The following is a 16,967-nucleotide window of genomic DNA, read 5'->3' as shown; positions in this document are numbered from 1 at the left end:
AGTGACAATGGGATTTTTTCATCTTCCTCTGTAATGTAGGGTGCAGGTCACTTGTTGGGATCATCAGGCTATATTTCATTTAATCAATTTCCTGCCATTGCAGGGCCTTGGGCACTAGTGCACCTTGGTCCCTCCTGTTCTCTCCCTATGGCACATGATGATCTCGTCTCCTGTGGGCTGGAATATTTTGGTCAGTGGATTTAATGTGCATGTGTAGGTGACCTGTGATATACAGGTCGGACTGGATCATCTGGTGATCCCTTCTGGGCATAAACTCTGATTCCTGGATCAGGACCTCATTGTGATAGATGCTGTACAAATAGAACAAAAAATGCTCCTTACCTCATAGAGCTTACATTCAAAAATATAAGACAACAGACGGAAAACAACCAGGAGACAATGAAACATTTTTAGTCAGCAGTGGTTATAGGACACTAGTGGCCTTAGCACTCTGAATTTTTTTTTAGGCATCACGGAGAAGGAGAGTTTTAAGGAGGGATTAGATGATAATACTTCATAGTTGCTTATGGGGAGCTCCTCTCAAGCGCAAGGGGCGACAGAGAAAGAATGAAGCTGCTTGTTTGAAAATTTAACAAGTTAAGTGTTTAAAATTTAAAATGTACAGAAATCAGCTCATCAGAGATACCTGAAATCTGCTCATCGGAGATACTAGATTTGTTTGTTGCCATTTTTGGGAGGTGAGGAGAGCAGGGGAGGATAAAACTGAGGTTGAAATTTTCAAAGATACTGAATTCCTTTAGTTGCCTAACTTTCATGGGCTTTCAGTAGCAGTTAAGAGCCTGACTCCTTTTTTAGATGCTTTTGAAATCTCAACCCTAAGTCAACAAGACACTTATAACCACCACAACCCTCTAAAACACAAACTGTGTTAATCCAGTGGTTATTACTTCAGGGAAGGCCTGAGAAGAACAGATGGACCTTGAACTATGCCTCAAAAATCAATAGACTTGGGCTTTATAGCATCAGTGTGGTGAAATGAATGAAAAAATAAGAGGCCATCCACTGAGCACACTGCTGTCAGCACTCAATATTCAGTCACTTTTCAAATACTGCTTGTCTCTCTCTGGAGACAACATGGGCAACATCAAAAAATGGTTGCACTGTGGTTGACGGCTCCAGGTGAAGTTTTTGGGAGCTGGAGGTCCTTGACTATAGCTGACTCCCTCCTGCCAGAAAACAGAAAAGTTTTCTTTGCTATCTTTGGGTCACAGTGTGAGGCCCATGTGCCTGCATGTTTCTTCCCACATAACATCAGCTACGTAATCTGAGAACTCTCCCCAGAATACTCAGTGAAGTGACTGTCTTTTCAGATGAAAGCATCTCACACGGTGTCTTAATAACAAATTATAAATGAAAATAATGAAAGCAGCATGTGTACAACCAAGTAATCTTTGTAGTAGGGACTTCCTTTAATTTGTCTGTAAAGCACTATGTTTATTTGGGGAGTTATATAAATCTTACTACTCTTGTATATTTGATACCTATCTACTACCATTTTGGATACAACAGAAATGGAGAAAATATTTATGTACCATTATACTGACTTTTCACCTTTGTTCATAGTGGTTTGTATCTTTTTGATTTCATTAATATACCCTGATCAGCTTTGTCAACCTTATCTTTGTCAACATATGAGCTCTTTGTGCTTGTGCAGTTCCTAGCAGAAAGGGGCCATGATTAGGCACTCTGGATGCTACCATATTATACATCTTTAATATATAATAGAACAGAATGCAGTCCACCAGTGAGATTCAGTAATAGAAAATAATTTTAAAACAATTCCTTAATATTTTTTGTTTTAATATGCATCCTTAAAGGGGATGATGTTACAGAAGATTATCAGGAATATCTATAAGATAAATAGCAAAGCATTCAACTGCGTAATACTGCCTACAGTTACTCTACTGTATGTATTTGATTTCCTAGAAGCTTTTCATACACTTTGACCATCTCTTTTAACTTTGAGGACAATGCCATTTCAAGGTATTTTTAAAAGCATCATAGATGTTCTTAAGATAACAGTGGTTACAGCTTATTCAACTTGGACATAAAATTTACTGTTATGAGTAATCCTGGGGCTACTCATGATATTAAGTACTGTGCCTGGTGGTAAGTATTTGCAGGTTTGCACCTGGAGTTGGTTGTTAATAGAAAAAAAATTAAGATTGGTTTTATGTGCAGAACTAAATGGAAAGTACTTAATAAAAACAGGTAACAGTTTGAGAAGAGTGGCATCATCAGTGTAAACAGTAGTGATCCAAAACTCAAACATTTTGTAAGGAATTTTATTGTTTTATTTGTTTTCGATAAAACTTCAGATAATGTTTTGTTTTTAAACCAAAGGGAGCCATAGTGTAGTGTCTCAATTCAGTAACTACAGTTTCTTCTTCAAGCGATCATCCCTGTTGTATTCCACTGAGGTTTATGCACATATGCTCGCCCGGAGCTTTTTAAAAATAGTAGTGTCCCTTGGTCCATGCATGCACCCTTGTTTCACTTCATGGTACTGACTGAGGTAATAAAGGGCAGAGCGGACTGACAGCATGCTCAGTTCCTTTTCACCACCACATGGTCGGTGCTTCTGATGATCTCCCATCCCTTGTGACACACTTCTCAAACTTAGCAAAAAAGTTTTATTCTTGCACTTAGCCTTTTATTTTTTGTAATAGTTTTTAATTATAACAGCCCCCTTCCTTCTCTTCCCTCCAACCACCCAGCACCAAGCCTGAGTTCATGATTATGCTGAAGATGAGTTTCAAGATTTGTGCTTCTTGCCTTTGCTCATTGTTGATCAGTGATGAGCACCAGTGCTGCCTATACTGTTTGGGGGAAGCCCATGTCATGTCCAGGTGCCTTATCTGCCTCTTCTTCCCTGCCCGTACCTGGGAAGGCCAAGTTCTCTGCCTCAAGAAGCACCTCATAGAGCACCACAGTTGGGCCCAGGCCAGAGATCCTCTTTCCCCTTCCCCCGGTACATCAGCCTGAGCACTCAAGGAATTCACCTCCTACCATGGAGCTCCAATTTGGTTCCACTGGTACCAGCACTACAGAGCATGTGCCGGGGCCTAACTGTGAGGCAATGAAGCATGCGCATAAGCATGGCAATAAATCTTCTTCAAGGCCTAAGAAAGATGCCGCATCGTCCACAAGTTCCAGTCACAGAGAAGCAGCATGATCCAAGGTCTGCAAGCACTAGAAGTCGCATCAGAAGCCAGACCCATTGGTCCCAGTTTCGGAGCAGCGTACCTCCTCTGCATTGGTTCCATTGAAGTCCCTGGAGTCGTCGCTTCCGAGGAAGCCCTCCACTCCCATTCCAGCTCCGGTTCTGTCTGTGGAACATGTGTCGTTGATACCAGAAAGGCTTGAATCCACTCCCAGCCCTCATGAACTGATTGCCCTGGGTGCGGTGAGGTCTCCGCATTTTCTGGTGCACTCACAGCATAAGCAGGCTCACTCCCTTATGTTAGACTTGCCACCTTCAAGTCATGTTCCTGCATGCTCCCCTGTGGCTCCACTCCACTCCATCAGCTCCAGTGGCACCACCCTTTGAACAAGGATCTGACTCTTCATCAGAGTGGGAAGACTTTGACAGTACACATGGTCCACGGTTCCTGTACTATCACCAGAACTACTTGACAGTTCCACCAGCCCAGTGGCACTATCCTTCCCTGTCCCAGCACAGGAGCCACTGATACCCAGCTCCACTGGGACAACCACAACAGCTGCAGAATCTGCCTGGCTGGCTGTACTGGGGTTCTTTGTGGCTATATCTGCCTTCAGAACCATCCTGATCCACCTGGAAGGAATCCCACATTTTGCCACTCCACCCTTTGTCAATTTGACATTTGGAACCAGGGCTGAAGGATGCACCAATTAGCCAGGGTCCGACAGTACCACTGGATACGGAGCGGTTCCCCTCATTGTCTCCTGATGCAGCTGAGTCATCGACATCGTCTTCTCCCCCAGCAACTACTTCCAATTCCAGGAACTGTTGGGGAGGGTGGCAGCTGCTCTACACATTCTGTTGGAGTAGATGCAGGACAGTCAACATCAGTTGCTGGACATTCTGAATGCATCGATACCAGCCAAAGTGGCACTACTGATCAACGATGCCATTCTCCAACCAGCCCACACTATCTGGCATACCCCAACCACATGAACTCCCACCCCAAAGGGATTTGAGTTTTTCTTACCCTTCACAAAATTTTTTGGTTATCCAAGCCGCTTCAGAGCGAGACAGGCAGCAGCACCTGCATTCCACCCCAGCTAACAAGGTAAGAGGTTAGACCTTCTAGATTGCAAGGTCTTTTCCTCATCCAGCCTTCAGTTCCGCATCTCTAACTACTTGGCACTGCTGGCTAAATACGACTTTTTGAAAAATGGCCAGTTAGAGGACTTTGTGGACAAACTGCCCAACAGGGTCAAGCCCGCTTCCACTCTGTTCTGGAGGAAGGCAAAATGATGCTACAGACTGTGGTAGATTCCACAGACACATCTTTGCTCACTGTAGCTACTGGGGTTGTTGTGAGGAGGGAATCCTGATTACACTCCTCTGGTTTCCCTAGGGTGGTTCATAATCGAAGACCTCCCCTTCGATGAAGCCCACCTTTTCAACCAGAAACTGATGATTTCCTGCATTCACTTAAATGCTCTAAAGCCACTCTACGGTCGCTGGGTATTTATAAAGTTTTATCGTCCATCTTCTGCACAGTGATATAGAGCTCCCCAGGTTTTCCACCAGCGATCCTATTAGCCTCCCTAAAAGCATTCTGAGACCCAGAGGTCCGGTTGGCACTGTTCTCCACACAAAACACCCTATCTTCATGTAAGTTATTTCTGAGTGCATGTAAAGAGCCTTGTGCCCCACCGCTTTTGCCAGTCACCCCCCTGGGGGGCGCAGTCTGGGACTTTCTACCAGCATGGAGTGTGATAACAAGGGACAAGTGGGTCCTGGGTGTCGTTCAACATGGCTATATGATCAAGTTCACAACGCTACTTCATCCACATCCCCCCTGAAGGGAAATAGATAGTGATATAGCCCATTCCACATGACCTTTAAGGGCACAGGGTTCTACTCCACCTACTTCCTGTTACCCAAAAAGAAAGGAGGATGGAGACCCCAATCCTAGATGTCTGCTGTCTCAACCACTTCATACACATATTAAAGTTTCACATGCTTGCAGCCATCATGCTCTTGCTAGAAAAAGGCATATGGTTTATGGCTCTCGAGATGCAAGCTGCTTACTTTCACATAGACATCCACACAACCCATAGGTGATCCCTGAGATTTATGCTGAGCCCTTAACCCTTCCAATACAGAGCTCTCCCATTTGGACTCACCGCTGCTCCCTGGATCTTCACCAACGTTTTCTCTGTAGTGGCGTTCCACCTCCGGCATTGAGTCCTCATCTTCCCTTACATTGACAATTGGTTGCTGATGGCACGGTCCAGATGAGAAACTCAAGCGTCAACATCCCAGCTGATCATGCTCTCCCTGAGGGAGGAGTGGAGGAGAAGAAATACCAAAAAATTCGACTTTGGCTCTCATACAGTCCCTGGAGTTCATTGAAGCACAGGTCATTGGTTTACACAACCTCCGTATGTGCTTACCTGCCAGAGGACCGATTCTGAACCCTGCTGGAACTGATCAGTTCGTTGACTTCCAACCACTAAGTTCTGGTCAGTATTTGTCATTCCCTTCTTGGTCACGTGGCACTGTGCCATACCATTATTGTTTCTGCTGTCTACAACTATGGTTATAGAGCCCATTCTCCACTCCATTGCTTGGACACCATTCTGACTGTCCTCCCTTCGGTGTTGGACAAACACAAATTAGGTTTGTTACAGAATGTCCTTCTTTCCATCCTCCCCAAGCGTGCTGATCATTACAGATGCATTGCTGGATGGATGGGGTGCCCACATGACTCGGGAACTTGAACTGCGTGGAAGTACAGGCTGCATATCAACATCCTACAGCATCAGGCAGTACAATGAGCAGGTCACGCCTTTCTCCCATCCATCCACTCCCGTCATGTTCTCATCGTGTTGGACGATACCACTACAGTTTACTACATAAGCAAGCAAAGGGGTATGAGGTCGCCAGTGCTTTGTGCAGAAGTGGTGTGCCTCTGAAAATAGTGCATTGTGCACTGTCAGCAGCCTATCTCCTGGGGACTCAGAATGTAGTTCCATATTCTCTCATCAGGAACTTTGTGACTGACCATGAATGGGAGATACACGACTCAGTAGTTGCAGACATTTTTGATCGCTGGGTGGCTTTGGCCAGGGATCTCATTGCCTCCCACACCAAATACTCCCAGTACTGTTCCAGGGGCATGCTCAGAGCCTGCTCCCAGGGCAACATCTTGGTCCTTCACTGATAGGACCAGATCAATTATGCCTTCCCTCCCTCCGCTTCTGCCCCATGTCCTTCACAAGATTTGACAGGAGAGTGTGATGGTCCTTCTGATCACCCAGTTCTGGCCTCTCCAGTTCTGGTTTCCCCTTCTCCGCATCACCCGCAAGTGGCAGGATCAGACACTCAGACCTGAAGGTGCTTCACCTGAGAACCTATTTTGTTGATGGGCATCTGCGCTAGTGTGGCAGGAAAGAGTCCATGAGGCAATCCTACCAGGCCAAATGGAAATGTTTAGTCTTCTGAGCCCAACAGTCTGGTACCTGTGGCCATAGGCTTTCCGCTCCTCCTGGACTATCTCCTGTCCCTAAAAGCATCAGGACTCGCTCTCAGCTCCATCAAGATGCATGTCGCAGCCATTAGTGTTTTCCACACCCCCTATGGAAGGACACAGTTTTCACTCACCCATTAACTGTCAGGTTCTGGAAGGGCCTCGTGTGAACATATCCCTTTGTCCAACCCATCACTCTGCAGTGGGACCGTAACCTTGTCCTAATGGCACTCATGAAGTCACCCTTCAAACTTCTGGCCTCCTGTTCTCGTTCTCTTCTCTCCATGAAGATCGCCTTCCTGATAGCTACCACCTCTGCGAAAAGAGTTGGCGAAATGGGGGCCTGATGGCAGACCCCGCTTTCACCACATTACATAAGGACAAGGTTTTCCCATGCTTGCATCCTAAATTTTTTCTAAAGGTGGTTTCCTGTTTTCACCTCAACCAACCCATACGCTTTATTGCCTTCTTTCCAAAGCAGCACTCTTCAGCAGAGAAATGACACTTTCGCTTCCTTGATGTCCATAGAGCCCTGGTCTTCTACCTGCAGAGGATGAAGCTGTTCAGGAAGTCTTCTAGATTGTTCGTTGCTATCATGGACAGGATTAAGAGGGAGGACGTTTCTACCCAGAGGATCTCTAAGTGGGTTTTAGAGTGCATCACACTCTGCTGTCAAGTATCGGATGTGTCTGTGCTTCATGGGCCATGAGATCATTTCATGAGAGCACAGGCATCCACTACAACCATGCTCCACAAAGTGTCATTCATTTACATATGACGGGCGGCCACATGGAGTTTGGTGCACACCTTTTCCTCACCATATGCACTCGTGCAAGACTCTGATGGATGCCTCAGTCAATGTGGCTGCCCTTTGTTCCATGGTTCCATCATCTTCCTTGCACTCTCCTCCTAACTAGGTACTGCTTGTCAGTCACACCAGTGGAATACAATAGGGACTGTCACTCAGAGAAGAGGAGGAGATTACTTACCTGTAACTGGAGGTTCTTTGAGATGTGTGGTCCCTATGTGTATTCCAAACCCGTCTTCCTTATCCTCTGCTATGGATCTGGTGGACTTGTAGTGGAGGAGAAACTGAGGGCACGGTTGGTCCGCCCCACCCTTCATCACCTCGGTCGATATGAGATGAAACAAGGGTGCATGCGCAGACCAACAGACATTACTACTTTTAAAAAGCTCTGGCTTCGGGGACATGGTGCATGCGCATAAGACTTGGTGGAATACAGATAGGGACCACACGTATCAAAGAACCTCCAGTTACAGGTAACCTCCTCTTTCTATTGGAGCACACAAGCAGATGAACAAAATTCTAGCTCTGTTTGGCTTTAAGAAGATTAAATTTGAATGATTGCATACATCAGAATGCTGAAACATAACTATAAATGTTTTTAAATGTACTCAGAACACCATAGTTTGACCTTTTCTAATCTTTGTCTACAGGGCTCTTCTAGTTTTATTTAGATTTATGCAGTGATGGGAGCCGTGTAAGACCTTAGGTACAGATTTAGGTGCGTGTTCTCCTTAAGTATTAAACTGCCTCTAGTAGTGTTGCTGCTCTGTTTTGTTTTTGTAGGCTGTGAGGATATTATTGCTGAGAGCATCTCACTAGACACTTTAATTGCCATTCTCAAGTGGAGTTCTCAGCCGTATGGCTCCAAGTGGGTATACCGCCAAGCATTGCATTTCCTCTGTGAGGAGTTTACCCAGGTCATGACTTCAGATGTCTTTTATGAACTGAGCAAGGATCACCTGCTGACTGCTATCCAGTCTGACTATTTACAGGTAAATGTTTAATCTCATCATTCCGAAAGTAGTTAATTATGTTTTGAAGCTGTATTATACATTTAGCAGAAGCATTCAGAGTGAATAAAATCTTAAATCTTCCTAAATGGGAAGAATAGATACTAATATTCTTGTGCATTTGTGTGCGCAGAATAAAGCTTTCTCTTTCACTCACATATACACAAAAATCACAGTAGAGGAACTGATTAAGGAAAGTATTTTGTTTTCTTGACTTTCAACCCAACCTAAACTGGCTGTATAAACTATTCCTTGAAAGTCTAAGAGTAGTCCACAGCTGCGAATTATTTTAAGTGAAACAGTTCTAGGTTAAACTTTTGCCTTGCCTGTTTAAGTTTTTATGAAAATTGCAGTCTCATTTTTGCTACTTTGATGTATAAACTGTGTTCAAACATTATTTTGGTTTGTGTTTAAACATACTGCTTATCTTTTACCTTAGAAATATTAATGATGATTACGCTGATCTTCTATGAAGATGTATACTGTTTGCTCTTACACCTTTCTTGAAGGGGCAGAAGCGTTAAAACCGTAATACATGGCCTTTTTCTAAAATGTTCATTAGTAATTTAAATTAAATGTTAACAAAAAATAACAAAAAAAATTGATTTGAAGAGTCTTAATAAAAATTTCTTCTTTCATTCTTCAACTCCTGTGATGTGGCCATTTCACTAGTTTTTCACTTATCAGGTTCTGTGTAGTCTGGAAAACTATGAACTTCTAATGAACTATGAACTTCTTTCAACAAGTGGAAAAAATTATCATGGGTGGCGTAAGCCCACATCTCTTTCCTTTCCAAATCACCTTTTTAAACAACTAAGGCCTGCTCTACACTGGGGGGGCGGAGATCAATCTAGGTTACGCAACTTCACCTACGTGAATGAAGTAGCTGAAGTTGACGTGCTTGGACCTACTCACCCTGGTGTCTTCACTGTGGTGAATCGACTGCTGCCGATCCCCCGTCGACTCTGCCTGCGCTTCTCACAGTGGTGGAGTTACAGGAGTTGAAGGGAGAGTGATCGGGGGTTGATTATCATGTCTAGACTAGGCCCCTGCTGGATCAATGGCATAGACATACCTAAAGATTAGTCACTCAAATGAACCTTTATTTTTGTACTTTCCCACCTGTCTGTGTTTTCTCTTTCCTCTCAAAGTAATTATGTTTGCAGTGTGGCTGAATGTATGAGCTAAATCTAGAATCCAAATGACATAAGTGCCATTCTGTGGCAATGATGTTCAGCCAGCAATGCATTTAGCCTCTGTGTCCTTTCTTCCCTTCTCATTTACAGATGCTGCTGATTCAAGCCAAAGCTCCTCATAATTTCATAGTGATGTGCTGTAGATGCCTGGAATAACTTCTGTAACTTTTATGGCTTGATAAAAGTTCATTCTTAATCATGATTTATTGGCATTTTCTCATGGTCCCAGACTGCTAGTTCTTGTAGTTTGGCCTTTGGCATCCTAGAAATAGACAGTAGGCAAAGAGTAATGGCCATACTGCACCACACAAGTGATCCATGAGTAACTGAGCTGGTTGGATGTCTTTTGACAGTGTTTTTCATCTGAAAATGCCAATTTGTTAAAACTAAGACTTTTTTGCAGAAACATATTGGTTTCAATTCGAAGATTTCTTGTGTGTAGGATGGAATTTTTGGTCAAAACTAGAGACTCACTGTATAGTTGACTGGTTAGGACATTTTCCTGGGATGTTTTAAAACCAGGTTCAGATCTCTCTCCGAATTAGGCAGAGCAGGGACTTAAACCTGAGTCTCCCACATCAGAGATGAGTGCCCTATATGTGTGTGTGTGTGTGTGTGTTAGTAAATAAGAAAAATGTCTTCTGATGTGGAACAAAAACAAATGTCAAAACCTCTTCCCACCCCCTTAAATAGAATTCTTGTTTTCTGACCAGCCCTAGTTAGTAAGCTTCTGAGACTTGGGAGATATGTTGAAGCAGTTATGCTAATGGCCTGCCTCTCTAACACCTTTGTTTTAGTGGAAAGGTTGTAGCTACGGGGCAAAATTTAAGAACTTAAGAGTGAAACTATCCAGGCCATGTCCTAGAAGCTTCAGTTCTGCAGCACAAATCTGTCATGTCAGACAATCTTTACATTGGGTGTTCCCAGTCCCCAGGGCAACTGGGGGCAGACCAGATCTTTTTCTCTGAGCCTGGGCTTAGAACCGCACCTCAGGAAGAACTCTCCAGAATTCTCTGCCTCCAAGCAGCAGACACAACGGTCTCCCTCCTTAGCAGAGCTTTCAAAAGACGTTTAACTAATGTCTTAGTTTCTTCAGTAGCTTCAAGGTATTCCTCAAAACTACAAAAGAAAAGCAAAAAAATGTGTTTTGACTTTCTGAGAAGGGTTTGAAGGACAGCATTTCTTCTCCCTTCCCCACCCTCAGAAATGGCAGATGGAGATAACAGGGCTAAGGAGCCCAGCTCCCAGCTGGAGTATGGGCAAGATCCACACCAATGGACTGAAACGGGCCACAGTGAAACCAGCTCCCAGTAGAAATGGGTCAAGGTCTCTGAGCAGTGCTTCAGGATTGGCCCTTACCTGGGAGTGGACCACTTCAGAAAAAGAGGCTTGAGATAATCTGAGAACTGTATGCAGTAGAACTCACTCATTGCTCCAGAGGCAAGTTGATTCTTTCCCCAAAGTAAATTAAAATAAACCAACATCATTAAGATCTTTGTTAGCATCAAATGATGCAGGTTGGAATAGTCTATCTCCTGCTCATTGGAACGGTAGCACCAGTTCCATGGAGAGAGACATTTTGGTAGGGTCACATAATTATCTGTGGTACAAAATAAAACAATGCAGCCCATTTAAGATTTCAGGTTTTAGCTCTACAAGGAGATGTACATTCCAAATGGAAATACTGAAATCTGTCATTACAGAATTATCTTCCCAGAGTTTCAGAATATGAAAACAAACTCCTGGAATCTAGTGAACATATGATTGGGGAGAGTCACTCAAAGATACTTTGGCTTCTGTTACAACAAGAATTTTCGATATAATGTAGTCCCCTTTTGGACTTGCAACTTCTGCATGATTATTCACAATTGCCATATCATCCCTTCTTTCAAGCAAAAGGGATTTATGTCTACCATTGTCCGATTGGCTTCTCATCATGTTATGCAGGGCCCAGAAGCCATCACCAAGTCTCTAGAAACATGACTTTGAATGAACAAGTGGAAGGGCCAGTTACAGCCTTCACAAAATGTGGACATCTTCTATTTTCCAAGACCATCTTTATTTCAGAAAAGAGATGGAAGATAGCACATGCCTCCTAAAATAATCTGAGTCAGTTCCTGGGGTAGTGAGTCTTGTGTTAACACTCAGCACAATTCTTGCTTTGTTTCCAACCATGAATTGCAACAAATCAGTATATAAAGATCTTAATCCAGATCCAGTACTATAATCTCATAGTGAACTGGTTCTTAATATTATTTAAGTTACCAAATGTAAAGTCCAGAGAATCTGGTTATCAGTGCAGGTCCCAGATTGCATGTAGAAATATATCTAGGGTCGTATGACTACAGAGGGGCTGGGTGGCTCAAGGAGAAGACATGGAGTATACCCTGTGTCATGCGATGGACCATCACGCTCACTCCTTCATTTTCAGCAGCTGATTCTTCAGACACGTGGGGTATGTTTCTAAAAAAGCAGAAAACCTTCAGCACTCTTTGGAGAAGCAGCTTTGCTCATGTCCTATCCATGTTCACTCTGTTCCTCAGGATTCTACACTAAGAAGGAAAGTTAAGGTCTGCCAGCTCAGCAAGACACACTTAGAACTGAGGGAATGCTGTCGACCATCTAGCCTGTAAGTGCATCCAGTGCTGCCTAACCCATCAGCTGGGAAGCTGAGAGAGAGGAACTATAGTCACTTGTTCTAAAATGGTGATAAATATTTTACTAGCATCTTAGAGGAAATTCAGATTTTGTCTCTGTATATATCACTTGAGGTTTAGATATTGGCATTACAAGAAAGAGACATATGGGCCAAGTCGGCTGAAGCAATGGACATTGTAGTGTTTTTACAAGATTCTCAACCATGGGGATCAAGGCCAAAACTTCTTGGAAAGACAAGTCAGTGACTGCAGGCATATTTCACTGTAAGAAACCCATTCCTAATCATTGTCGCATAACAGATTCCTGAATATCACCAATCTTAAAAAATCTCTCACAATGGGAAGATTCCTGTCATGATCTTGATCTGTGCAATACAAATCTTAATAAAACCGACCTTCAGCTTCAGTTTGTATGTCCTTTCCTCTTCTCACTAAAACTATCTTGCCTATTCACCACCTTCTTTCTCAGGGGCTTTTAGAGCTTGCCATGCTTCACTGAAAACCTGTTATGTTCTATCAAACATGGTGGTTCCATGTACTAGCCAGGCCTCCATCCCCACTTCCACCTGTAATAAGTGATGATATTGTCCTTCTGTATGAATCCAAACATCCTAGGGAAGTAAAATTCATGTTAGATGTGAACAGAGTTTACAGGGAGTAAAACTTTTCTCACTACCATGCACTCTATGAAAACAGCAGCCATTTAATGGGTAAAGAGATCATGCGTGTTATGATGAGACCTCCCACCCACACTTTCTCAAACACTATGTTGACATCTTCAGTCCTCCTGATGCAACGTTTGGTAGAAAAGATGTTCCAGACCAGGATGCCCCAGTAATCCACAAGTTGATCTTCAGTCCTGTGTGGGTAAATTTGAATCCTTGCTCCCTTCCTAGGGATGGCTTTCTGCATCCCACTGTGAAGACTGACAGATAGGGGACTGATAGAGGTAAAATTCTGTTACTTGTGAATTTTCATTCTGGGACTGTCCTTTGGAAGATTGGAATATGTCCAGGGTATTTTCTTGCTATTGCTCTCTTAAGCACTTTGAAAGGGAAGAATGTGTTTCTCCAGGAAATCCCTAAATTTCATGTCACAACTATACTTCAAATGGTTTGAGTGGAATAGTGCTTTTTGAACCTCTATATAATTAGTATTCTTCAGCTTTGGAAGCTATAATTCTGGAGAGTTCCTTCTGTGGGGTGATCCTAAATTCAGGCTCTGAGCAAAGATCTGGTCTGTTCCTAGTTCTCCTGGAGACAGGGAATGCCCACTGTGAAGACTTTCTGAAGCGGAGGGTTCTAGAATGAAAATTCACAGATGAGACACAATTTTCCCTTTTAAGCTTACAAAACTTGTTTTTGAAGATCACGTTCATGTCTGTAACTGGGGACATACTAAGAGAATTTATATTTTTAAAAAGTAATATACAGGATTGTTATAGGGTTATCACCTTTGAAATGCAAAAGAAATGCATCCCCACCCCACAAGGCAAGCCCACTGCAACTCCAACCACAAGGTGACTTCGCAAACCCCCCTTCAACAGCCACTTATAGTACCTAAAGAGGGAACACACACAAGGTTGATAATATTTTCTTTTTTTAAACTGCAGAAGTGGGAACACTGCAGCATCTTTAGCTGGACACTAGGGCTGTCAAACAATTTTGAAAAATTAATCGCAATTAATTGTGAGTAGGGCTATTGATCGCAGTTAACTCATGCAATTAACTCTAACTGATTAAAAAAAATTAATTTTGATTAATCACACTGTTAAACACTAGAATACCAATTGAAATTGATTAAATATTTTGGATGTTTTTCTTCATTTTCAAATATATTGATTTCTATTACAACACAGAATACAAAGTGTACAGTTCTCACTTTATATTATTTTTGTTACTAATATTTGCACTGTAAAAATGATAAAAGAAATAGTATTTTTCAGTTCACCTCATACAAGTACTGTAGTGCAATCTCTATCATGAAAGTATAACTTACAAATGTAGAATTGTTTTTATTAGATTGTTTTGGTTTTGAGTGCAGTTATGTAAAACTTTAGTACCTACAAGTCCACTCAGTCCTTCTTCTTCAGCCAATTGCCAAGACTAACAAATTTGTTTACATTTACGGGAGATATGGCTGCCTGCTTCTTATTTACAGTGTCACCTGAAAGTGAGAACAGGTTTTCGCATGGCATTTTTGTAGATGGTATAGCAAAGTATTTACATGCCAGATACACTCAACATTCATATGCCCTTTCATGCTTCAGCCACCATTCCAGAGGACATGCTTCCATGCTGATGATGATCGCTTAAAAAATAGTGCATTAATTAAACTTGTGACTGAACTCCTTGGAAGAATTTTATGTCCCCTGCTCTGTTTTACTCTCATTCTGACATAAATTTCATGTTATTGCAGTCTCAGATGATGACCCAGCACGTGTTCTTTGATTTACGAACACTCACTGCAGATTTGACAAAATGCAAAGAAGGTATCAATGTGAGACTTCTAAAAATAGCTACAGCGCTTGACCTGAGGTTTAAGAATCTGAAGTGCCGAACAAAATCTGAGTGGGACAAGGTGTGTAACATGCTTTCAGAAGTCTTAAAAGAACAACACTCTGATGCAGAAACTACAGAACCCGAACCACCACCGCCACCGAAAAAAAAAAATCAACCTTCTGCTGGTGGCATCTGACTCAGATGATGAAAATGAACATGCATTGGTCTGCTCTGCTTTGGATTGTTAACAAGCAGAACCTGTCATCAGCATGGATGCATATCCTCTGGAATCGTGGTTGAAGCGCGAAGGGACATATGAATCTTTAGTGTATCTGGCACATAAATATCTTGCGACACCGGTTATAACAGTGCCATGCAAATGCCTGTTCTCACTTTCAGGAGACACAAACAAGAAGCGGGCAGCATTATCTTCTGCAAATGTAACCAAACTTGTTTGAGCGATTGGCTGAAGTAGTACTGAGTGGACTTTTAGGCTCTAAAGTTTTACACTGTTTTATTTTTTGAGTGCAGTTATGTAACAAAAACAAATCTACATTTGTAAGTTGCACTTTCACAATAAAGATTGCACTACAGTAATTGTATGAGGTGAATTGAAAAATATTATTTGTTTTGCTTATCTTTATTATAGTGCAAATATTTGTAATAAAAAATATAAAGTGCGCACTATACACTGTTTTGTGTTGTAATTGAAATCAATATATTTGAAAATGTAGAAAAACATCCAAAAATATTCATAATAAATTTAAATTGGTATTGTTTAAGAGTGCGAATAAAACTGATTAATCACAATTAATTTTTGTAATCGAGTTAATTTGTTTTGAGTTAATCACTTGAGTTAACTGCGATTGATAGCCCTACTGGGCACAAAGTTTTAACATTAGATATCTTTCCCCACTTCTCCCCCCAGTGTATTGTGATGATGATGGAAAGCTTTAGATCCTACTTTTTTTTTAAAAGGGGGGGTTGGAGGCGCAGATTAAATTATTTCCCTGGCAACTGGTAAAAATACTGGCCCGGTGGTAACTCTCTAGATTGCTGAGAAGAAAAGGGTGGAGCATGTGGCACAGGTGAGTTCCAGAACTTTTTATGAATAGAAAGAATTTATTAAAAAGGGAGATTTTTTTTAACTCTAGAAACAATATTTTTTTAAAAAACTTTAAACTCCTAAAAGAGAGAAGGCAGTGGGGGAGGACACTTGTAAAATCATAACGAAAAAAACAAACAGCGTTAGCAGGTTTGAGGAGGATTTATTTTTGTTTTTTTAAATAAATAGTCACTTTGTAGATTAGATGAATTACACCAGGTTCTTTGCAAACTGTATTACTTTGGGAAACTTATATTATATAGCAGAACTTACAGCTAGATATTCCTACTCTGTCTTTTCCTAAGTTTAGATATCAGTTTTACTACAAAGTACTTGAAGCCATAGTGGTACAGTAGAATGAAGGCTAATGTGAATATGCTTTTGTTGTGAGGTGACTCAATTAAGTTTTTTGTCTGAGAAATATTTGTATGTTCAGTGGTTCCCATGCAACGCATTGTTAATAAACTAAGTATGCATTGTGTTCCCTTTCTTTATTATAGGCAAGTGAACAAGATATTCTTAAGTATCTTGTTAAATGGGGAGAACATCAGTTGATGAAAAGAATAGCAGACAGAGGTAAGAACCTTGTTTTTAAAAAATGAATGGAATGGAGGACATATTTCAAACTGATAGTTTTTCGTTCAAGAAAACGTGTAACCTGACTATACTGTGAGCGAAGGAAAGCTAAACAAAAGCACTACACTGGTAATTTGTCTTCACTGAGGGCATGTCTTCACTGGCAATGTTAAAGCACTGCCACAGGCTGTGTAGTTAACGTGTAGTTAACATGGCTGTGTAGTCATAGCATAGTGCTGGGAGAGAGCTCTCCCAGCACTATAAAATAATCACCTCTATGAGGGGAATAGCTACCTGCTCTGGGAGCACTGTCTACACTGGCGCTTCACAGCGCTGAAACGTGCAGCACTCAAGGGGATGTTTTTTCATGCCCCTGAGCAAGAAAGTTGCAGCACTGTAAAGTGCCA

General features: G+C 42.0%; 1 protein-coding gene across 10 annotated transcripts in view; it reads left to right on the top strand.

Moving 5' to 3' along the window:
- Nucleotides 1–16,967, top strand: part of BTBD7 (BTB domain containing 7) — a 116,510-nt gene that overhangs the window by 75,318 nt on the left and 24,225 nt on the right. For 8 of the 10 annotated variants that reach the window (XR_006282450.1, XM_038405555.2, XM_038405553.2 and 5 more), the window contains 2 exons: nucleotides 8,299–8,507; nucleotides 16,485–16,560. Coding sequence is in view for 8 of the 10 variants with exons in the window: in XM_038405555.2 (XP_038261483.1) it covers nucleotides 8,299–8,507; nucleotides 16,485–16,560 (285 nt within the window). In the remaining 2 variants the exon portion in view is untranslated. Of the gene's footprint in view, nucleotides 1–103; nucleotides 2,705–8,298; nucleotides 8,508–16,484; nucleotides 16,561–16,967 lie in introns of those variants that run through there. The other 2 variants (XR_006282451.1, XM_043517885.1) reach the window with 2 other exon arrangements.

Source organism: Dermochelys coriacea, chromosome 6 (genome assembly GCF_009764565.3).
Source record: "Dermochelys coriacea isolate rDerCor1 chromosome 6, rDerCor1.pri.v4, whole genome shotgun sequence".
In the NCBI taxonomy this organism is placed as follows: Eukaryota; Metazoa; Chordata; order Testudines; family Dermochelyidae; genus Dermochelys; species Dermochelys coriacea.
This window is presented reverse-complemented; position numbering and strand designations above follow the sequence as displayed.